Source organism: Malaclemys terrapin, chromosome 1 (assembly GCF_027887155.1).
Source record: "Malaclemys terrapin pileata isolate rMalTer1 chromosome 1, rMalTer1.hap1, whole genome shotgun sequence".
Taxonomy (NCBI): domain Eukaryota; kingdom Metazoa; phylum Chordata; order Testudines; family Emydidae; genus Malaclemys; species Malaclemys terrapin.
The window spans coordinates 197,588,076-197,613,094 of NC_071505.1; the positions used below are offsets into that span (position 1 = coordinate 197,588,076).

At 39.8% G+C, this 25,019-nt stretch overlaps 1 protein-coding gene across 1 annotated transcript in view; it reads left to right on the top strand.

The window, feature by feature from the left end:
- The window catches only part of PDXK (pyridoxal kinase), an 87,208-nt gene extending 64,988 nt beyond the window's left edge, over window positions 1-22,220 (top strand). The window contains exons 6-11 of the mRNA XM_054005224.1: window positions 667-752; window positions 1,636-1,681; window positions 5,982-6,093; window positions 7,130-7,266; window positions 10,718-10,784; window positions 11,617-22,220. Of these exons, the coding sequence (XP_053861199.1) occupies window positions 667-752; window positions 1,636-1,681; window positions 5,982-6,093; window positions 7,130-7,266; window positions 10,718-10,784; window positions 11,617-11,729 (561 nt within the window). The 3' untranslated portion in view covers window positions 11,730-22,220. The remainder of the gene's footprint in view (window positions 1-666; window positions 753-1,635; window positions 1,682-5,981; window positions 6,094-7,129; window positions 7,267-10,717; window positions 10,785-11,616) is intronic.
- Window positions 22,221-25,019: the final 2,799 nt, after the last annotated feature.

A 25,019-nucleotide genomic window follows, 5' to 3' on the forward strand; every position in this document is an offset into this window, starting at 1 on the left:
ATCCCATGACTCACCCTTCTTCCCTGCTCCTTCGGAGACTAATGTTGCCAAGCTACCAGTGAGAAGAAACTGAGGGGAGATTGGAGTTGCCTCCCTTTATGCCCTTGGTTGGAGGCATAAGGACACATGGGCTGGCATGTGCACTACCCCCAACAGCACTGCTGACTAAAAGTCTTTATGTCAAGTGTGTGCACCCACAGGTACAGTGGAAGGTATATGTGCACAACACGTCTCAAAGATAAATAGTAATGGTTGTAACTAACTTCTTTTTTTTTTTTTTTTTTTTTGGAAAGTGTTTTTGAGCCAGGAATCTTTGGTGGCCCCTCCCAGCCCACATTAATGAAGTTATTCTTACAACCACCACGCCAGGTGGAGAACAATTCCTCATTTAACAGAGGCGAGAAACTGATACACGGAGAGGTTAAAAGACTCTTCCAAAGTCGCATAACAAGTCAGTTGCAAAGCTAGGAAGAGAAGCCAGGAGTTATGACTCCATTTATTGCTCTAACTTCTAAATACTCCTGCAGGTTGGAAACTGAGTAGTCCACTAGGTTACAGAATGTATGTTAATGTATGGAAATCAAATTTAAATGAAGGAAAATTACCCCTGTAACTTCCAAAGTAATTTCTGGCAGAGTTCATTATCATTTTCCTTTTCTTTTTCAGTATGTGCCAAAGGAACTTCTCCCAGTCTACAGGGACAGAGTTGTACCCGTTGCAGATATAATAACTCCTAATCAGTTTGAGGCTGAGTAAGTACAGTACTCATTTCTCTTAATGCTTGGTAAATCTGGGGCTAAAAGCAGGAACAAATGACCTCCCTTCCTCCCATTATACTCAATACATTGGCTTTTGTTTGTGTTTATGGGTTTTGTTACTGTTTTTTTTTTTATTGTTTTTAAATGGAGCTCCTTAGTAAATATTGGAGATTGCTTGTTTTAAAAAAAATATTTGAATTTCATCTTTTTAAATAATAACTCCCCAAAATATTCTATTTTCTTAAACATCTGAATTTTATAGTTACTTTTAATTGACTGTGTCCAAAGGTCATTTCTGGAGCTTGTTGGAAAATATTTTTGTCCCCCACCACCTTCCTGGTGCAAAAAAATCAATTTTTTTTATTTTTGTTTTGTTTTTTCCCCAGAATAATCTGTCTGAAGACTGAAATAGTTGGCTTTGGAAATACCATAGCAACACCTCATGATCCCCTTCTCCTCTCTAGTCTAGGCTCCCTGATCTGTTTAAATCTCCTGTGATGCATCATGGTCTTGCCTCTTTTACTGAGGGAGTCCCATGTCTTTGGTTCATCATGGGAGATGGAAAAACGAGTTGTGAAGTGGTGGTGGTTGTGATGCAGACAGTTCCCTGCAATGTAACTTAGACCACCCATTGGTTTCATGTACAGAGCGTTTTAAATTTTAGTCAGTTGACAATAAGATAAGAAATTTCTATCTGTTGTATGCAAAGACATTGAAAGACAGTCTGGTACTACATGCTATTTAATATAGCCAATGGTTTGCTCAGGCCCTCTTGTAAACAAGATACCATATATTCAGAGACTTAATCCTAGTGAGAAAAGCAAACAGTGATTGTACATAGTTTATATGCTTTTTAATCTTCTTTCTTGATTTCTAGGTTGCTCACTGGCAGAAAGATTCACACAGAAAAAGAAGCTTTAGAGGTACGTAGGTGTGTGTGTCCGGAGGTCTGCCTGCAATTTTGCAGTTTATAATTTGTGTCCTTAAAGCTTGCATATAGCCTCCCGTCTCTCCTTCTCTGTAATTTCTCTGCAAAGCTGAAGTGATTCAGGTCACACTTCATGCACAAAAAACTTTTTATAATTAGTGTTGGAATGTTGAAGGAAAATCTTTTAAAAAGATGTAAATAAAACCAAAACAATTATATTAAATAGAGCACTGTGGACTTAATGCCACTGAGATGTAAGGATGGGGTGGTGGGTGAAGAAGCCACCATATATTATAAATGATCACACTGCCAATCATGGAGAACTGCACTAATTAAGATGAAAACCATACTCTTCATTCAAATAACTGATGTGATGTGCTAGCTGCTCCCCCTGCTGCCAGCATGAGACTACTGTGATAGAAACACTGCAGGGCTAGCACAGCCAGCTTTCACTCTACCTCAGGGCTTGCTAGAGAGGAAAAAGTTACCAGCAAGCTCTGCAGTGCAGCAGGGAACAGCACTGAGGAAACTGTGTGCAGGAAGGGTTGGGCTCTGGATACTATTCTGCTGGAGGTAGCTGCGGCTGGAAGGTTCTTAACATTAATTTTTAGAGGGGCTGGGTGTCTTATACCCAGAGAGCTGGGCAGCAGGATGGGGCTTGTGGTGCTCACCCCGGTAGTGTAGAGGACTAGCAGCCAGGCTACAGTTATGGTCTTCAGGCACTTCCAAATAGCAGGCACAGAGGAACCTGAACCTTGTCCTGTGCAAGCTAGCATCATGATTGGACAATACTAGAAGCTGCAGGTTTCACAAACATCCCGTTCTACAGTAAGGATTTGTCCTTGTAGGGTTAAATCCTCTTGTTCTTACGCAAGCTGAACAAATACTGAAGTCTGCAGGGTTGGAACCCTGAAGTGTCAAACTACAGATTTGATGTAATGTTGACTTGAGGGGCTCAGTTCTATTCTAACACACGCTTCCTTTCTGTGAATACAATTGAATCCTTCAATAAAGGACTCTGGAAATATTTCTCCTGATTTGATTTTTCACCTTTTTTTAATGTTGATCTGAAAATTGTATTCCAATGGTCATGCTGACGCCCAGGATAGTAATGAACCTACAGCAGCCGTGATATTTGCAGTTTTTCCTCCAGCAAAGCCATCTGAATGTCAGTTGCTGATTGGTTTTTTTATTTTTTTTTTTTTTCCCCCCCAGCGGAAAGCAGCTCAAAAAATCACAGACATTTTTACCTTTATTCCTGTTTTGCATCCCACAGTGTGCCCTATCCAGGGAATACCCCTCATGCTACTCACCACTAATTATAACAGCGTCTTTGCTATTCTCCTGAAAGAGCCTAAGGCCTAGTCTACACTGGGGGGAAATCGATCTAAGTTACGCAACTTCTGCTACGTGAATAACGTAGCTGAAGTTGACATACTTAGAGCTACTCACCGCGGTGTCTTCACTGCGGTGAGTCGACTGCTGCCGCTCCCCCGTTGACTCTGCCTGCGCCTCTTGCAGCGGTGGAGTACAGGAGTCAACATGAGAGCGCTCGGGGGTCCATTTATTGCGTCTAGACTAGACATACCCTGAGTAGCGTGGAGTGGTTATGCTGCTAGTCACGCTTACAAGCCATTAGCTTTCAGTTTGTACTTTCCAGTCCTACACAAGAATGATGATGATCTGCTACTGAGTAACTGTTTTTCAAATGAATTCTCTACCAAGCGATGTGATTACTGGAGGCTGACCCTTATTTACTGATAAAAATCTCTCAAAAACAATGAAGTCTCAGCCAGGGAGGCGACAATGTACCTTGCCCATTTGAAAACTAATTTCTGGTAGGAATTTTTTTTCCTTCTGGCAATGTTTTTCCTCAGCTGCCTGCAGCACACCGGGTCTGTTCCACATGATCGTATCTGTACAGCAAAGACCAAGGCTGGAATCCTGGCCCCACTCAAGTCAATGGGAATTTAAGTCAACAGCCGGGCCAGGCTTTTACCTCAAGTGCAGAGCAAGTCGAGCTGGTTAGGAATTTTTTGACAAAAAAAAAAATTTTTTTTTTCATTCGAAAATGCTGATTAATCAAAACACACTTTTCACAGAAATGTTTCTATTTTCATGATAATTGAGTTGGGAAGCTTTCTCAGGTTGGTGGGGAGGGAAGAGAGAATGACCCCCAAATAACTTGTGGTTAGGGCACCCTGCTTTGAATCAGGCAGAGTAGGGACTTGAACTTGAGTCTCCCATATGCTAAATGAGTGCCTTAACCACATGGCAATTGGCTATTCTGGAAAGCTTGGGGTGGGGAGTCTCATGATTCTCCCCCCAAGGCTTGAAGGCAGAATGAAAATAGTTTTTGGAACCTTGAAACTTTTTCCAAAATAGAATTAATGTTACCTAGCCAGCTCTAATAGCAAGAGCAATTGCAGCACTATATAATCCCCTGACATAATTATACATGGTCTAGTGTTATTGTAGAGGTGAACAAATCATGCTAGCGTCTTAGATAAGCCTGCCTTGGAATGACCATGCTACAGTCAGAATTCTCTCTTCTGCACTAGAACACCAACCTGAATGTTTAACTGTGCTAGGTCTGCATTGCTGAGACTTCCTTTGTAGTGAAGATCTGGCGCTAAGCCAGGTAGTTGTTCACTCTTCAAAGACAGAAAAATCTTCATTCTATTACTTTGCTACAACAGTCAGATAAAGAGTCGTCCAAGTAGAGTGGAAACAGGGGACACCCATGCACCTAGCAACTGTGTACTAACCATTGTTAGGCAATCATGGAGTCAACCATGTTATAAGCTTGAATAAAAGCGTTGCACAACTGATGCCTCATGGAAAATTATGAAGAGGGTTGCTATTAGAAACAGCTCTGCCACAGATGCAATCCACTTGCTTTCCCCTTTTAAAAGACCATTTATAAACCAGGTCTCAGAATTACTATTCCATAGTCTCTGAATTCTTGCGCACAGTGAGAGATCACAGTATGTATGTACTGGTCTGGTAACATCAGTAATGGTAACATCAGTAATGCCATTGACTGGTTCCTGAGCAGGGGCATCTATTTATAGGGTACAGCCAAGTCTGTTGGAGAGGCTTTTCAGGTTTTTTTTTTTTTTTTTTTTTTTTTCCACTTTTCATAATTTTTTAAGTTTTGATTGAGATAGTACAAGAATATTAGAAACCCTGGTAAAACATTTAATATGCAATGAAAATGGACTTGCCATCACCTCATAGATTCAATGCACTGGCACCAGTTGGTGGGGTTACTGATTTTTCCCAACTCTGTATGTGTTAGGAAGTTGACAGTTGAGGAAATAACTTTGAAGTTCAGACAAGAAAGGAAGGCAATACAGAATAAAAACAGGAGAAGTAAGCCCTTATTATTCAGCTGCTCATGAATCATAGCTAGGCTGAGAGGATTTCTTCTAGGGAAATTTATTTTTTGTACCTGCTTTTTATGCTAAATCCAGTACTGAAGTCGTCCATTCTTTGTGTAATCAAAATCACTTCCACACCAGCCAGTTGTAGAGTCACAAATAGGGATTTTGATTTCTGGTGAGAAATGCTTAGAGGGGGGAATATACCTAAAACGTTAGACACACACACATAATCTGCAGATACACACATGCCTTTGAAACATACGGTACCTAGGTTCCAAAATGAGAAGGAGATTGAGAAACTTTTACATGAGAAGCTCAGATAAACTCCCTTTATTTGAGCCTTATTAAATTTATTATTTTTCACTCTCTTATGATGCTGGCTATATAAGCCATTCTGTCATTATAGTTCAGTGTGCCAACTTCTCTAGCAACTGAGGTATCAGAATCTTATTAACTATTACAAGACACTAGCGCTCTCACACATGTATATATGGATTCACTCTCCCCCGTCTAATAAGATCTTAAATCATGGAACTTTTTGTGTGTGTGTGGGGGGGGGGGGGGGGAGAGCCACATTATTAGAAGTTTCTTATTACTTATGGTTTCACTCTCCTCTTTGGAGGCCTGTACAGTTGAACTCATGGTATAGGAAGAGGACCTGAAAATAATACAGAGAAACTTAATATATTGTAATAAGTGCATTAATGTTATAGATCTCTACATCTAATCCTAATATTTTAAATTAGTTGTTTGAGGGGAAACTATTTAATCTTTATGAGGATTGCAGTGAAGTTTTTAAGTATTCAACAAAACTGTTCTTCAGCATTATTAAATGGCAGCAGTCACTGAACACAACTCCATTATCAGTAACACGTAATAACTAGTTCTTGTTGTTTTGTGCATGGGAAGGTAATGGATATGCTTCATGCTATGGGACCAGAGACAGTGGTGATCACAAGCTCAGACCTACAGGGTTCTCTAGGAAGTGACTTCCTAATTGCACTAGGGAGCCAAAGGAAAAGTAAGTCATGGTCTTTTTTTATCGAACAGCTTGCTCCATTTGTTTCTGTTGATTTAAAAATAAATCACTCCATGAAAACAGCCTGGAGTACATGGGAACAGCTCAATCATATGGATTCAGACACCTGCAGTGGTGGTGGGGTGGGAAGATGGAAACTTAAGATGCTTGTCAGTGAAGAAGAAAAATCGCACTGTCCTCTTGACCAAATAGATTGTAAACAACCTGGACAGGAACAATTTGTTTCTTTCTTTCCTAAGCCTTTTTTTCTCCCCACGTCTCTCCCGCCTTCTGATAGCACCAAGCACTGTCTGTGCTCGGTAAATTGTCGTTGAATGCTCTCATATTAAAGGAGTGCTGCTGAGCAGGATGGTGAATAATCCCACTTTCTTCTTTATCTATGAGATGTAAATGTAGACATTGCATGCTGGGCTGCCAAAAGAAACAAGTTGGATGATTACTTAAGAAATACAAACCTGTTCTAGAACCAATTGGTGTTTCTTGGCACCACCTAAAAATTCTAGTCTACTAAATGGACCGTAAGCTGCTTTTTCATTCATGTTGTTGTAATCATGGGTCAGGTACAGACTGCTCTGTTCTCCATTGTGGCCTGTGGCTGCCCTTACATTTAAAACCAAGGTGCAACCTAGAGATACTAAGTGTTCCATCTTGGTTTAAACAGCTTCCAGATTCACCATCCTTATCGAACCAGCTGCCAATAGGTCAAGATGGAGAAATACATGCTGGGGACCTGTGCATGCTGTGGCTTGCACTCCTGTATGGAAGATGATGGTGTTAGCTGTCTCTTCCAAATTATGTGTAGCACTCACGCTGCAGGTGTGGCTCCCAAATGGGAAAAGTTTGGAGAAAAATAGTTTGAAAGAGCTGGTATATAGTTTCAAGTTTTTAAAGATCCTCCAAAGGAACTGCTGACTTTAAGTGTCAAGCACTACAGGAATAATTGCCTTTTAAATTTTAGTAAGTATTGTATTAATTGCAGGGAGAGGTTCTATTTCTTAACTGTATGTCTACCTTTCAGCTAGAGCGGATGGCACCAAGGTGACCCAGAGAATTCGAATGGAGTCTCCTAAAGTGGATGCTGATTTCGTTGGAACTGGAGACTTGTTTGCTGCGATGCTCTTGGCCTGGACACACAAACATCCAAATAATCTTAAGGTGTGAGAGAGGGTTTTTTTTCTGGCAGGAAACTGCTTTAATAAATGACTTCTTTCATTTTATTATTGTTAGGCCCCAGAATATAGATACAGGATGCAGGATAGACAATATTCGGAATATAGAATAACACTTCTTGCAAGAGTGTGAGCTATTTCACTGACCAAATTTCATCTCTGGGACACTTTATACATTCTTAAAAATGTCCCCTATAGACATAGTTCCCTCCTCCCTCCCCCCAAAAAACCACTAATTTTTGAGTAGTGTTGCTTGGGTGATTGCATTTCAGTAATGGCTGATGAGGTGTCTTTCTCTACACAGTCTGTAAAAGTATTTGGGGATTCTACCAAATCAAAGATACTCTATAAATTAAAAATATTTGTTTTTTATCCTTGGTTCATAACTGATTTTTACAGTACTGGCACTTGTTATCAGAATAAGGGTCCTGCACGCTGATTCTTTCTTACTTATTAATTTTGTAGACTGTGTCCATAATTTGGATCCTTTTGCTTCTAGTTACTGAGAAATTCTACAGCTTTTTACACTGTGCATTAAATACAGCTGCCAACTTGTATATGCCTCATAGAGTTGAGAAAAAACAACTCATTGACTCTTGTTAACCTTCGGATCAATCAAGTTGGCCTCTGACCATTATGGTGCAAAGCACTGTGACTAACTTGAGTGATTGGGGGGGGGGGGGGGGAGGGAAACTATGTGTGAAAGAAAATGTAGAATCAAATGAAGTAAAAATCTTAACTGAATTCACATGTTCCATAGAATCTCTATGGATAGTAATTCCATCCTCTAATAAGAATATAACAGTAGGGATCTATTATCGACCATCTGACCAGGACAGTGATAGTGACTATGAAATGCTAGGGGAGATTAGAGAGGCTATCAAAATAAAGAACTCAATAATAGTGGGGGATTTCAATTATTCCTATATTGACTGGGTTCATGTCACCTCAGGATGAAATGCAGAGACAAAATTTCTCGATACTTTAAATGACTGCTTCTTGGAGTAGCTGGTACAGTAACCCACAAGGGGAGAGGCAATTCTCTATTTAATCCTGAGTGGAGCGCAGGATCTGGTCCAAGAGGTAACTATAACCGGGCCGCTTGGAAATAGTGACCATAATATAGTAACATTTAACATTCCTGTGGTGGGAAGAACACCTTAACAGCCCAACACTGTGGCATTTAATTTCAGAAAGGGGAACTATTAAAAAATGAGGAGGTTAGTTAAACAGAAATTAAAAGGTACAGTGCCTAGATTGAAATCCCTGCAAGCTGCATGGACACTTTTCAAAGACACTATAATAGAGGCCTAACTTAAATGTATACCCCAAATTAAGAAACAGTAAAAGAACTAAAAAAGAGCCACCATGGGCTTACCAACCACGTAAAAGAAGCAGTGAGAGATAAAAAGTCAACTTTTAAAAAGGAGTTTGAAGAACGGCTAGCCAAAAGCTCAAAAGGTAATAACAACATGTTTAAGTACATCAGAAGCAGGAAGCCTGCTAAACAACCAGTGGGGCCCCCGGACGATCGAGATACAAAAGGAGCACTTAAAGATGATAAAGTAATTGCGGAGAAACTAAATGAATTCTTTGCTTCAGTCATCACAGCTGAGGATGTTAAGGAGATTCCCAAACCTGAGCCAGCTTTTGTAGGTGACAAATCTGAGGAACTGTCACAGACTGAAGTGCCACTAGAGGAGGTTTTGGAATTAATTGATAAACTTAACATTAACAAGTCATCGGGACCAGATGGCATTCACCCAAGAGTTCTGAAAGAACTCAAATGTGAAATTGCGGAACTATTAACTATGGTTTGTAACCTGTCCTTTAAATCAGCTTCTGTACCCAATGACTGGAAGATAGCTAAGGTAATGCCAATATTTAAAAAGGGTTCTAGAGGTGATCCTGGCAATTACAGACCGGTAAGTCTAACATCAGTACCAGGCAAATTAGTTGAAAGAATAGTAAAGAATAAAATTGTCAGATGCATAGAAGAACATAAATTGTTGGGCAAAAGTCAACATGGTTTCTGTAAAGGGAAATCATGACTTAATAATCTATTAGATTTCTTTGAAGGGGTCAACAAACATGTGGACAAGGGGGATCCAATGGACATAGTGTACTTAGATTTCCAGAAAGCCTTTGACAAAGTCCCTCACCAAAGGCTCTTAAGTAAATTAAGTTGTCATGGGATAAGAGGGAAGATCCTGTCATGGATTGAGAACTGGTTAAAAGACAGGGAACAAAGGGTAGGAATAAATGGTAAATTTCTCAGAATGGAGAGGGATAACTAGTGGTGTTCCCCAAGGGTCAGTCCTAGGACCAATCCTATTCAACTTATTCATAAATGATCTGGAGAAAGGGGTAAACAGTGAGGTGGCAAAGTTTGCAGATGATACTAAACTGCTCAAGGTAGTTAAGACCAAAGCAGACTGTGAAGAACTTCACAAAACTAAGTGATTGGGCAACAAAATGGCAAATGAAATTTAATGTGGATAAATGTAAAGTAATGGACACTGGAAAAAATAACCCCAACTATATATACAATATGATGGGGGCTAATTTAGCTACAACTGATCAGGAAAGAGATCTTGGAGTCATTGTGGATAGTTCTCTGAAGACGTCCACGCAGTGTGCAGAGGCAGTCAAAAAAGCAAACAGGATGTTAGGAATCATTAAAAAAGGGATAGAAAATAAGATGGAGAATATCTTATTGCCCATATATAAATCCATGGTACGCCCACATCTTGAATACTGCATACAGATATGGTCTCTCATCTCAAAAAAGATATACTAGCATTAGAAAAGGTTCAGAGAAGGGCAACTAAAATGATTAGGGGTTTGGAACGGGTCCCATATGAGGAGAGATTAAGGAGGCCAGGACTCTTCAGTTTGGAAAAGAGGAGACTAAGGGGGGATATGATAGAGAGATATAAAATCATGAGTGGCATGGAGAAAGTGAATAAGGAAAAGTTATTTACTTGTTCCCATAATATAAGAACTAGGGGCCACCAAATGAAATTAATGGGCAGCAGGTTTAAAACAAATAAAAGGAAGTTCTTCTTCACACAGTGCACAGTCAACTTGTGGAACTCCTTACCTGAGGAGGTTGTGAAGGCTAGGACTATAACAGTGTTTAAAAGAGAACTGGATAAATTCATGGAGGTTAAGTCCATTAATGGCTATTAGCCAGGATGGGTAAGGAATGGTGTCCCTAGCCTCTGTTTGTCAGAGAATGGAGATGGATGGCAGGAGAGAGATCACTTGATCATTACCTGCTAGGTTCACTCCCTCTGGGGCACCTGGCATTGATCACTGTCGGTAGACAGGATACTGGGCTGGATGGACCTTTGGACTGACCCAGTATGGCCATTCTTATGTTCTTATGATTGGAATGTTGGTAAGCCTAAACATATATTTATTTTTAATTGCAGGTGGCATGTGAAAAGACTGTATCAGCTATGCAGCATGTTCTGCAAAGGACCATCAAGTGTGCAAAGGGTAATCATTTTACACCCTGTTCCTGAATTTACTCTGTTCACATCCTCATTGGAATAAACATTCTGGAAAGTTGTTTTCAGCACTAAATGTGGCCTATTATTAGACAACATCCACAAAACAGAATTTAGGGAATTCTAGCACCGATGGTTTTACTGCTGTGTCCTCTAACCCTATTCTAGATGACAGTGGTAAAAATGCGCTGACCAGTAGATAGTAGTGCTGCACCTGTGGTGGGACTGCATTACTATTAGAGCAAGAGTGGGAGAATTTGAGGAAAATGCTGAGTGTAATGGACAAGGGAGTCTCACCTTTCCATTTTTGGATGCACCAGCTGCCTCAGTTACCCTTTTCTGTGTATGTTAGGACTGGGATGGATTCCTCAAATATTAATGAGTGGTGAATTTCTGTCTTATGCTAGTTCAATAAATTATTCTTCAAACTGTCTTCTCTTGGGAAGGGGAATTAAAAACACCAGCTGGAAGCACATAAGTAATCTTGTTTTACTATACTGCCACACAGCCTGGTCCCTGTCACCTAGAATACAAGTTGCTGAGCTCCCTCGAGTCGCAGTAAGATCCAAAGAGGAGTTGAGGGCCCTCAGAACTTCTTAGGATCAGTCTCTAAATAATGGTGGAGCTGCAGAAGTACCTGAGATGGAGGGAGGGGGAAACAACAATGTGCTGTATACCCTCAGGTGGAGGCAATGGGCAGTGGTAGCACAGTGGATGAGAAGAGAAAAAAGTGATGATGGGGACAGGACAGAAACGTTATTCATTCGTGTGTCTGTGTGTGTTTGTTTGTTTATTATTGACACTTCAATATCTTCTTTTAGCACACGCTGGAAAAGGAAACAAACCTAGCCCAGCCCAGCTGGAATTGAGAATGGTCCAAAGCAAAAAGGACATAGAAAACCCGGAGATAATAATAAAAGCTACTGAATTATAAAGGCTGTATGTCTCCCAATGACGCACAATGTATTGATGTCCTCTTTTTCTTTCCTGTAAATTGTAATGTTTGCCTTAGATCTGTGACAGAAACCTGACTTCCATGAAATAGTGCCCTGCATAGGCAGATATCCACAATCAAACATATGTGCTGACCTTGCTTGGTTTAAGGGGGGGGAAAAAGTGAGTAGTAAAACTTACTCGCAGATATCAAAATGGCTGTCAAATTCACTCAGTCTGTGTACCATAGGCAAGAGAATACACAGGTTCCTGCCTCGCGAAAGTTTTTGGGTATGAATTTGCTAGTGGAATGACTGACTGGCATATATGTTGTAGCAAAGCATCTAGTGCCAATTTCACTAGCTACCTACTCCCTTAGCTGAAGGCATTTGGCAGCTTATTGTGGTATTCACTATCTTGACTTCTATGAAACTCAGTAGGGTTGAAATTGCACACAACTTCAGGCTGTGTATGGGGAGCAGTTTGGAGATATTTAGCATTAGGTGCTCTGAAGAGGTCTTGAAGTATAACTTCATGTTGCTAATAACTTTTCCTGTTTCTAGCCTGTGAATGAATATGTGATTCCAATTTCTATAGGCGCTAATCCCTTTATTTCCAGTGACCACAAGTATCCACATCACTTTGTCCCCATGTTCCACTCCAGAAAAGACCAGCGTTACTAATCTAATTAGCCAGTCAGTAGCACCAAGTAGAAATTTGTAATTCTACCTCTGGGACCAGATTTAATTCTTTTTTTTATTAAGACTTCAAGACAAAGCTTCTTTAAGAAAGGAAGACGATGTGGCTACCTTTTGTAAAAGTAACCCTGTTAGTATTCTAACGGATAGCAAGTCATTGGGATACTGACAGCATTCATTATTTGTTGAGGGCATTTTACCCTTCATGGATGGTTCAATTTAGAAACCTCAGAGGGTGCACCTGCTTAACAAAAATGAGCACTGTACAACAGTGTCATCAGTAAAGCACTAAATAGTGAACAGTTGCCTACACTTGCCTGCAGACATAAGTAGAGAGATTAGTTGGTTCATAATGCCATTCTTCAGACAGTTTCATGATCTGAATTTTACTGAATTATTTTATGCTTGCTCTCCAAAACAAATAGCAATTTTTTTTTAATGTGTGTTGCAGGATGTTCGAATGTATCTAAGAATCTATGAGACTGCTTATTATCATCCATAGTACCGAAGCACTTCAGTATAAAGTTCCTCTTGATCTAGTTTTTTCCCTCCTTCCATGGAGGCAACTGGGGAATTTTTATTGGTTAACTTTTTTGTACCGAAATCCTGTTCCCTGAAGTGCTCTCAGAATGAGTTTCTTGACAATTTCTATATTCTGGGTGCTGATTAGGCAGTGAGGATATTCCTGAGAGATGTTGACCACCTGCAACTCCTCTTGACTTCAACAGGCATTGCAAGTTCTCTGCACCTGTGAGAATGAGTCCTAGTGTATTGTATGTGCCCAAACCTGAAAACACAGTCTGTGAGCTTGATTTGTTCATCCTAGGGGACACAGATACAAATTGCACCCTCTTGCAGTAGCAGGGAGCAGTTGTGCACCGAGGGAGATGCTAAAAGGAGGGTAGTTTAAGTCCCATCCTCTGCCTGAGGCTGCCCAGAAAAAGCATTTGATCTGTGTGTTTCCTGGGTGCCTTCCCAGAAACTTCTTCCTGGCCAGCCCTGCCCAGTTACTAAGCTGTGTCAACTGGCTAGGTCTTACTAAGCTGTGTCAACTGGCTAGGTCTAGGTCCCTCAGCAGTGCTTGGGTTGTAGGTAGATTGTGCCACTGTAGTCTTTGTTCATCCAACATCCAAGTGGACTTTCTGCCATCGGAGCCCCGATTTTGTTTCTACTAGCAGACCTCAGGGAGAGAATTTACACAGGTATCACTAATTTTAGGCCAAACAGATTTAATGTTTTTCTTTTTAATAGAGTGGAAGTTTTCCAATTTTAATAGATTTCTTAAATCTCTCTCTTTCAGCATCTCTGAAGCAAATAACACGCAAGATGCTAATGCATTTTGCAGTAAGTTTAAGAGAAGAACTCTCAGCTTTTGCTCTAAGTGGCTAATACTTTATCATCTCCAATGCACTCAGCAATTAAAAGTTAAAAATTTGCTCTTCTGACATAAGAAACACACAAAAGAACCTGGAAATTACTTAGTAAACTTGACTGTATTGCCACAATTTACAATAACCTCCACCATGAAATAACTTCCTAGCAATAATAATTCTGGTAATAGGAATAAAGCATAGCAGTCTCCTTCAGCGCATGAGCTTATGGCTGTTGTCTAGCATTCAAAGTCCTCAGCACCGTATGTTTAAATAGTTTAAAGCTGTTTTCCTTCTAGCTAATGGCTAATTCCCATATGTTTAAAAACTCATCTTTATTACATAAAAACTGCCCTCTTTATCATACAATGTTTGCTGTGGAAGCTGCATGGGAAATGTAATCAACTTTCAAATGAGAGAGCGTAGCTTTTAAATAAAAATTATATTTCAGTAATACAACTCCAAGGGCTTTCTACTTATTTTTCAACACAAATACATTTTTACCACTACCAAGTGTGCTAATCACTTAGTGGCCATGTAGCCCACCCCAGGGATAACTATAAGCATAAACCTTTTTTATTTCACTGTTTTAAACTCATAACATTTCATGTTGACATTTGCAGTCATTCCCATAGACCTGGGAAGCTATGATCAACAGACTGTTGCTCCATCTCTTCACACAATGATTCTTTAAATAGCCTCACAGTGTTAAACTTATAGGACTAGATCCTACAGCATTTTCAGCTTTTCCATAGCTTAGTGAGAAATTCCTGTTCGTCATGTCAGGGGGTCAAAGAGAGAGGTTCATAATCCTCTTCTTTTTTGAAAAGTAGCAGTAACAATACAGATCCAAGCTTCTTGCCATCAAGAGAGCATATTTATGGCAAGCTTGCGATAAGATGGTACAAAAGGAGTCTCTTCTGGTGTTTAGGAGCAAATACATTGGTTTGTGCTTCTGGAAAAAGGGAGGGGTTAATATGGAAAATGGAATAATAGATTCCATGAAAGGGGTTAATAAGTTAAATGACAATAATTCAATACAGAATTTTTATCTGTAAAACTTAGCCAAAATGAATTTTCCTATGAAGCAGAACAGAGGCAAGCTAATAAGAGGTGCCTGTGACTTGCCATATCAGCTTGGACCTGTGGTCTAAATCAGATATTCAGGAGTGGCCTATGCCGGATGCTTCAGAGGAAGGTGGACTCTCCTCGTCCCCCGTCCCCTCCAGTAATGCCCTTCTAGTTTAATACCTGTGATGAACTGACACAATACCCACAGGAAAGCAGAGGGAAAGTAAAGACATTAAAATGCAGAATTGAACTTGGAGAAGTTCAGTTATGAACTGGCCACAATTTGCAGCCACTGCATTCTACCATCTTCTGTTGAAGTCAGTGGGAGATGCTTGTATGATATCTGAATGAACTCCCATTGAAGTCAATGATATTCTTTCCGGGACTTTAATTAGATCATCAGCTGCAGAAGCAGGCTCAATGTCTAATAATTGAAGAAGCATTGAGAAACTGACTGTAAGTGCACATTGTAGTTACCTTGTAACATTGTACATTGTAGTCATAACATATGGACAAAGGTATTTTTAAATGTTAAAGCAATTCATATAACTTGCAGGCATTTTTACTAGTGAAATGTTATGCAGCACTTTTTCCTAGTGTTCTTAGAACAAACTGTATGTGCCACACTGCACAAACTCAACACAATCATATCCAATCATTCTTTTATTCCCTCTTCTTTTCTCTTGGATGTAACTGATACAGAAATTATACGTACTTCCAGAGCAGCTAGGAAACGGCTCAATATTCACTCTGGCCTTTAGCACAGTTGCCCATTATCCATTTAAAGGAAATGAATCTATCACAGGGGTCAAGTCTTATCCACTTGCAGATCCTTATCCAAAGAAAAGCTGTCAAACTAAAATGAATGTCTCCAATGACTGCAGAGGTACAAGCAACTTGGCAGAGAGCAGTAGATTCAATCATTCTGTTCAGTAATTTTCATCTGTCAACAAAATGGAAGGCTGGTGTTACTTGAGCTAATTAAATTGTGTTTGAACCCATTTTCTGTAATGAATTTCTTTGTGTGCAGCCATTTTGATTATTATAGTTTCACTTATTTGTGGAGCCTTATGCAGAATGGACCAAAACTCTCTTAAAAATTAATTATCTAGTCTATTCTGGCTGGAACCCAACCTTTTTATGCATAAAACTTCTGCTGACTTCCTTGGAAGATACATGCATAACGACACTTTAAAGTTTTTTATTTTTAAAAAGTGTTGTGGAAGTTTATTCATGCTTGGCATACATACACGTTTTAAAAATCTGCATTAAAATTGGTAATGTAGATGTTCATTTGCTGATTTCTATTTAAAACGCAAGAAATCTATAATCAACATACCATACAAAAGAATCGGAGGACCAAGGTTTCTAGCTAAAAATACTGCCTTGTTAAGAGTATCCTATACGTATCTGGATTGGTTGATGTTAATTTGTTGTCTGATACTGTTATAGTGATTGTGTTAGTCTATTTTATTTGACAATATGTGGCAAGAAAGATTGTAATAAAAATGTCTACGTTAATATGTTGTGCATAAAAATTGTTAGCTCCTATTTTTGAATAAGTTGACCATTTCAGAATTAAACAAAACAAGAACAGTTCGGCAGTGTTCCTGAGTAAGTGGATTTGATTAAGATTTGATTAGTATCTGATCTAAAGCTTGGGTGGATAAGGGGAAAGCCCACGTTTGGGCACCTAAATGGTCCCAATATAAAACCACAGGATTGGGGGAGGGGGCAGGAATAAGAGGCCTGTCTTCTGCGCATTTCTTTGAATAACTTTCATAGCAGCAGGAACTTGCTGGAAGGTTACGGGTTAAAGCTCACTAATGGAGAGGAGATGGCGTTAGTGATTCGAGGTTGCTAGACTGATTTATAGAGGAAGTTTAGCTCCATAACTGCCTGTGGGAAACCTACATGTTCCAATTGAAAAGTGACTCTGGCATTCTGCATCTCTATTCCCATATACGTGCTACTGAAAGCTTAGGTGAGAGAGTATTTTGCCCTCATCAGGGATTAGGGGCTCCAGAACAAGAACCACAGTTCATTCCTTGGTCTGCTTCTTGAGCAGTGAAATGGAAGGGAGTGCAGTGCCAGGTCAGGTCCCCTGGCCTGTATCCATACGGCATAATTTACACATTCGGGCTGTTCTGTGAGTGGAAGAAGGCAGACATCCAGTTTAGTGAGAAACATGGGAGTTCCTCTATTAAAGAAGTCACTTCTGAAAAATGCCGGTGCCAGTCAGAGAGGCTGATTTGGTCACTTAGCCAAATGAAATTGGTGCCCCCCAATTAAATGAAACAATGGCTCCCCTATAGCCCTTTAAAAAGTTGAGTTAGACGCTGGTATAAACTAACACATAGTCCAGCTACTTAGAAACCAAAATGTTTCTTGACTGAAGCTTCAACACTAAACAAATCATTTCTCTTAAATCAGATTGCAGCTTTTCATTGTTGGAGTATCTTTCAACGCCTACTTAAGTCAATGGAACAGATTTATTAATTAAATATTTAGAGTAGAATATTTTCAAAAGAAAAATGGCTTTTGAAAATACATTTTTCTGCTCTCCTCTTGGTGTTAACTATTGACAAATGAGTCCCTTTATTTGAGGACAGTTTTCTGTTCCATAGCATTCTGAAATAAATTATTTGCTGTGCACAGCAACTTGAAATTTTAAGTCTGCAATAGTTGTTAAGCTTTGAAACTAGAAATCTCTTACTTTTAAATATTTGGGTCAATCGGTGAGTTTATGCACATTTATATTAGAAGATTTAAGGTAAACAGGATGGCCTGATGCTTATCAGAAACATGAAAATGGGTACTTATTTTACCAAAGAAGAGCCTTGAAGACAGATCTTACAGGAAATCTGTTGTTTTTAACGTATGTTTTCTTCAGAATGAGATCCCAAGCTAGTTGCTCATCATTTAAATTAAGTCAAAAAGAAACTAGCCAGAAGAGAAGAACATATAAGCTGTATAGCAGCCCCACATCTTCCATACAGTTAACCAGGAAACCAATCCCAGGCCTCGATAGTGATACCAAAAAAAAGATCCTATGAATTGGCACTTGTTGCTCCAGCTACAAGCTCACTCTGGCCTTGATTCAGGAAAACACTTACATGCTTAACTTTAAGTAAATGGGATGTAAACATATATGTACAGTTAAGCATGTGTCTGAAGTACTTTCCTGAATAAGGATACATATTGCTCAATTGGTGCCTCTGGGAGCAACCACAGGTCTTGAGGCAAAAAAATCCCTGAATTTGTAGAGAATAAGGAAGCACACTGAAGAAAATACCAACAATATTTGAAGGCTGTGCCATATGTTATCACTGAAATTACCTGTATAACGTACGTATTGCCTTTGTTGTTGCATTGCTTTTTAGAAAAATCTGTGTCTAGAAGAATGTAGCATATGTACTGTGTATATGTGTTAAAGTTTTAGTTGCAGTGGGGGGAAAATGCAGAATTTGGGGGCTGGCTGTGCAGGCCTTCAGAATGGGAGCAGAAAGACTTACGAATTATATTTTTATAGACAGCACTGTGGCGTCAAGTCCTAGCCACATCATATCTGCCTCTTCCAGGAACGTAACATTGTGAGGGAGGAGAGCAGAAGGTGGCTATGACATGGTAGGGATAGTACAACCCCAACAGCCCTGGACAGATTACAAATAAATAAAATATGCCTTTGAAGTAATATTTTTTTAGTTCTAAATTGTTAGAGAAATATTTACAAGTTAACTTTCTATGTACTTGACATTTGTGTGGTGTTTCGTATTGAATAGATGACCCTGTTATATGTTTACATCTCTTAAAGATTGTCCTTGAGGCATATAAAATAAGTAAATGAATTTTATGCCAGACAAACAGAGTGCTATGTAATGGTAATGGTTTTAATTTCTGGTGAAAATGTCGGCTTTGATAGTGTTTGTGTCTATTCTGGTTGGCTCTCGTGCATTTTGTTCTTGCTACAGAAAGGCTTATATGCTTAATTGTGGAGGGGTGCAGTAGTACAGTAGATAAAGGGCCAAATGTTGCTGCCCAGCCCACTGTAATTTGTGCATTGATTTTTTTTTTTAAACATCAGTAGTCCCAAATTTCAGTTTTGAGTTGCATTAACAGTACTAATAAATAAAGCTGGGGTAAGTTAGAAACGTATGGATTTTGATTTAAACATGTCTCAGAGATGTTGAGATGAGTCAAGAGAATCAAAGTTAACATGACTGAACTAAAACGGACTGTGAAGCTGGCTGGCTTTGTTTAGCTGCCCATGCAGAGTGGAATGCAAAAATAGACAAACAGTGTGGATGGAGAAAAGTGAAGGGTTTTTTTGGCCAGCAAGTTGTAGTAATTTGAAGTGTTACGAACATTTTTTTTAATACATGGCCTGACTTTCAGAAGAGCTGAGTTACCAATAAATCCCATTCAGTTGGAGTTGTGGGTTTCCAGCACCTTTGACGGTCAGACCAATTATTTCTTACCTTGATGTACTTTTTCTATGTTTAATTTTTAGGGCTGGGAGAATAGGACAAAAGCAAATCACTTCTAAGTATCAAGAAACTGGTTTCGTTTTTTTTACATTTATTTTACAGGGCCTCCATGCAGGGGCGAGGGGCTGCCTGCATAGATAAACAGGGTTGAAGTCCAATGTTGGATGATGTATCCATATCCCAGCCATATATACATACAGGTTGGAGAAATTATTTGACAACAGTAAACAATAATGTCTTCTTTCCCTTCTCTTATTTTTCTAAAGAAACAGTCCAGTCTCCTAAAAACACTTATAAATACCTCACTTTTTCCAGTAGCTGGGGAAGAACTTATCAGCTGTTTTCTCTTGGGAGTTTTTTCGTATCCAGGCCTGAGAAAGTGCTACTTCTGCTTTGTAGAGATAGTAAAGAACTGAAAAACCTGATGGAGCATCTAATCATGTGACATGGGACAGAGGAGGGTATGCTTTATTCTGTGCTTTACTGTGCACATGCCCGACTCCCATTGGGATCTGTGGGCACAATTTATGTGTGATGAGTCTTGAGGAGAGAATAGAGCCCCTGAGGGATGGCAGTATCAAAATGCACTTATTTCTCTATCTGCACTGCCCTTAAGGAGGAAATGGACCAGTTCTTGGAAGCTTGGAACCCTAAGGCAGGGAGAGCCAAGTTTGTTTGGTTTTATTTTCAAATACAGCCCCCAGGGCCTGATTCAGCAAATCATGCATTTGATATTAAAGCACATGCTTATGTGCTTTGCTGTATTGGGGCCCTCATGGGTCACTTGCTGCCTTTCTAACCATATGAGACTTCTAACAGTGGCATAGTTTTCATGAGCCCTTAGATTCACATAGGGGAAATAAATGGAAGGTGCTTGCATATGGCAATCATTTGCACCTCTTTTTGTATATTTCTAAAGTGAAATCAATAACACAATTAGGGGCAGGATTTTGCCCAGTTCTAAGAACAACAAAAACTTTTAGGCCTTGATCCTGCAAATAGTCATGTGCATGCTTATACTTTAATGTGCACAAGTAGGTCCTATTGATGTCAATGGGGCTATCCACATGCATTAAAGGTTAAGAATGCATTTGCAAGATGTAATGTATTAAATTTTATATTCCTTAACTTTTACAATAGTATGTATGAGGCTAATAGAACACTCTAAGATACAATTAACATCACCTGTTCTTCCACACCCAAATGCTATGTCATTTTGAAAGAATAGATATGCTTGATACTGAATTGCTAGCTGGTGTGGTGGGCCCCACTTATTTCATGAAGAACTTTGGTGTTTAATCACTAACCAATATTGAAATCTCAGTGCTCTCAAGTGAATTCAGTTTGATTGTTTCAACCGAGTACCTCTCTCCCACTGCAAAACCACTACACAGTTGCACAATTTGTAGTTCAGTGATTGTCATTGTCATCGGAAGATCCACTGGAACTGGATAGGGTTGCCTTTTACAACTACATTATGTAGGTAAAGTAGTGTGAAGTAGCTTTCACAGTGCCTGCTTTCACAGTAGTTGCGCATTGTCAGCGTTATCCAGATCTGACAAGAATTGTTTAAAAATTAGACTGTTTCTGTAGAATAAATTATTGTAGTTCTTGCAGCAAACCTGCCACACTGAACTCATAGTTTTTGCACAAGAAAAATGTAAGGCACCCAATAAACCGTGCTGTTCATTGTCGAAAACACTGTGTTGGATTTGAATTGTGCTGCACTCTTCAGCATCTAATGGGTTCCTTTTTTTAAGTCTCCCAGTCTTGAGTGGCATTAATATGTATTTTTTTCTTTATTTACAGATTTAAAAAAAAAAAACTTCCTGAACCAAAATAATACTAGTATCCCTATGAGGAAGGGAGTTCCAGAAGATATAGTTTCAGGCAGTATAATACTAGTTGTCATTGTCAGCTGTCAGCCTAGTACTACTTTGTCTGAAGAACCTATTAATAAATGACCAATTGTAGAAGAGCACTTGTGGATGTATATACATGATAGTCTAGCAGAGCCCTTAAGTATGAGCCTAACTTTAAGCATGTGAGTAGTTCCATTGACTTCAGTGATACTACTCATGTGCTTAAAGTTAAGCATGTGCTTAAGCACTTTGCTAGATTGAAGTCTTTGTCCGTAAGTGCCAAGTGGCTCCATCAGAATTGATATTTATACAAGAAATGTTCAATACTGATTGAACAATATTTTCTCCTGACTTATTAAAATATTGGAAAACTATAGTATGGTTTGTCATTTTAGGAGAGAGATGATGTGATAGAAGGGTTTAAGTTCTGGATATTCTAATGCCATTGAATCGTGACCTTACAATTTGCTGTTGGCGCCATTTTAAATGTAGCCTTTTTATGTTACTTTCACTTTGGAAAATGAAGAAACATTATTTCCTAAATGCCATTTTACTGTGCTTTTCACTTATTCAATCGCTGGAGAAAAAGAAGTTTGGAATTATCTTCCATTGGTGTTTTCTCCAGGCTGTTGATTTCTGAATTAACTACGAAAAGGAGGACTGAAGTTTGGCCTTACTTAAAATATATAAAATGAACCTTAAATATTGACCCAATTGGTAATTTTTTTCTTCTTCTTAACGAAAGGTGGTAGCATCTGGAAGAGGCCAATGTGTAGGACTTTAATTTGAAGCACATTTAATCCTGCTGTACTGCTGTCCAGTGTAAATGAACAGGGCAGAGGCCACCAGAATCTGTTATCAAATAGAGTAATGCTGTAATACAGAGTGTATGTTTTTGTGAAAGTCTTAACCTCTTCTTATGAAGATTAAACACAAATAATTATTTTCATGGTGTATACGTAAAATGTAATTTTTTTTTTCAATAAAATGTTTCTTTTCCTAAACGGTTTACCTGGAGTTTTTTAATGACCTATTTATCTCTGGAGTCCTTCATATGCAAATCTCACTAAGAGTATAGTAGAATGAGGGGCCAGTGCTCACCTCACATGCATCGTTAATTATGATTTTTTCTTGCTCAGTCACAAGAAAGGTAAGACACAGCAAGCCGCCGTGTAGTTTGTCAAAGTAGTAAAAGATTACTGAGCAAAAGACCTGTTGAGAGAGCCTCCCAGCCTGGCTAGACGGGCTTATGTTAGGAAGCTAAAAAGAGCTGTGGAGACGTGGCTTGGGCTTTCAAGCCCACCCCTTCCCCCAGGCTAGTGTCAGAGATTTTTAAGACTAAAAGGTACCATTAGATCATCTAGTCTGGTCTCCTGTGTCACACCTGCCAGAGAACTTCACAATGACCCCTGTATCCAGGGGTAACTTGTTTGACATTAACTGGTTGATGCTAACTTGCGGTGAAATTCCTGCTGTTCCTTAGAGTTCAAATCATCATTGTAAAGCAGAAGGACGGTATTTAAGCAATGCACATGGTATATTGTTAATGGTGACAAAGACAAATAGGGGGAAAGTGTCCCTAGAGTAGAGGTCTGCTCAGGGCTAATTTTGAAACCTAACCTGAGCCCAGTCCAAGCCCAAGAGAGTCAAGTTGTTCTCAGACCTAAGCAGAACCTGACACTAACCCTCAAACCTATGTCAGCACCACTGTCTTCTCCTTGGGACTAGGCCTGGTGGGGTCTTCCCACTCCCCACCCCCTGTGCCTGCAATCCATCTCCAGTCACCGCCTGCCCCGTGGGCTCAGTGCAGGGGCAGCTTCGAGTCCCATTCCTGCTGGCCACCGGCTCCTACTGGACTATGTGCACTGTGGAGTGAGAGGTGCTGCGACTCAGCACGCTCACTGTACAGCAAACGCAGCACAGCGAGGAGGTAGCAGCCGGCAGGAGCAGAGGCTGCAGCTGCACCAACCCCACAAGCAGGAGAAGGTGAGAGACAACCCAACTTGAGCTGAGGGTGTCTGGTTGTTTTCCAACCTGAACCTGACCCTTGTAGTTGGGTTCCATCAAGTTCAGGTCAGGTTGCAAGCCTCTAGCTCAGAGGATTGAGGCGTTGGTCAGTATCTGTTCCAAGTTGGTAGTCATCAAAGTTTCACCAACCAGCCTTAAATTGTTTTGTAGAACAAGTGACAGGTCTCGTTCCAATGTCTGGTGGGCAAATGTTCACAGCCTGTCCCAGCCCCCACCACAACTGGACATCTTGTTGATAGTCACAGAAGAAAGGTATACAAATGATTACCTATCTCCTCATGTTCCAGGTAGTCTCATAGGGACATAGTTGGGGGAAGCTCACCCTGCAGATGCTGTATTTGCTCTCTGAATCAATAGAGGGGTTTCATAAAAAATCCAGATGTACTTATGCAGTTTGATGAGGTGCAAGTATGAATCCATGTCCAGCCAGCATCCCCTTATGTGCAATTATGTTACTGAGCAAGCAAAGCATCAACCTGCTGAGTGTTCTTTATATCACAATGAAAGAAAAAACAGCAGAGAGAACTTTCTCTGTAGATGTGAATTCCCTATAATTTAACAGAATAATATGGCTATTCACTTCAATGCAGGTCCACTTCTGCGTGTGTGGTACGGGAACAATTGGTAACTTTGGAGCTGTATTTATTTCTTGAATGTTTATTGTGTCAAAGTATGCCTCACAGCCCAGGAACACTTTGGGGTCATTAATTCTAAAGGAAATATTGATTAGAGAACAATGCCATACTTCTCAGAAAAGATGATTTTCAGCTGAATGTGATGAGCAACTGAATTGAAGTGTTTGGAATGAAAGTGCCCCCTACTGTTAGCAAGACCCTGCTAATGCTGCTATTTTGCCATATTTTGTTCACCATGTCAGCTTGACTCACACCATATCCCGCTGGTGTCAGCGTGGCTTCCTGCTTCGTCTTGTCGCCCTGGCTGTGCACATGCCCCTCTGCCTGCCCAGGAGAGTGCCAACCTGAGAGTCAATAATATAGGAGAATTCATGGGAGAGCCTTAGGTCTCGTTGCACTAAATAAACCTAGTCTTGTATAGGAACTGCCATATTAGATCAAAGCGATCGATCATCCAATCTAGCTGGGGCTAATGCATGCTTCTTTAGAAGCAGGTGGGAGGAAAAAAAACATGCGGGTTGGCATATCGCATGTGTTGGTTTTTTACTGACTTCGGTGGAATGCATTTGGTGATTTGTCTAGTTCCTAGTACACAGATTGTTCACATTGCAAAAAAACCTACCATCATCTGTAGCAGACAGCAACTGGCAAACTTGGCAGAGGTGCTCAGACAGAGTCAATCTCTAGGAGGGGTTCTGCCATTTCAGAGTTAAAAGTGCACTAGCAGTGGAAATTTTCACTGCAATTGCTTTCTGTTTTCCTTGGATAAATACAGGACTTTGTCTTTGGAGGTGTCAAGCTGGCACTTTTCACAGGTAGGTCAGTCTTTTCCTGTCTGGTAAGTGGAGATAATGAGGCACAGACACTGTTGTCTTAACTGTATTAATATAATGTTGCATCAGTTTAGGTTGAATATATGGGCAAAAGGTGTTACCATAACCTAATCACTGTCTCACATTAAACAGTGTTAAAGAATGTAGTATATTAGACCTCAGTCTGCTTAGCACCACATCAAACACAATGTTTTTAAAGATCCAGAAAAGAAGGGCAAAGAGTTAAAGCATTTGAAATGAAAAGTATTAAATAATTTTTTTTTAATTTTAACATCCCTTGTTCCTTTTCCCTTTAGTTGAAGAGAGT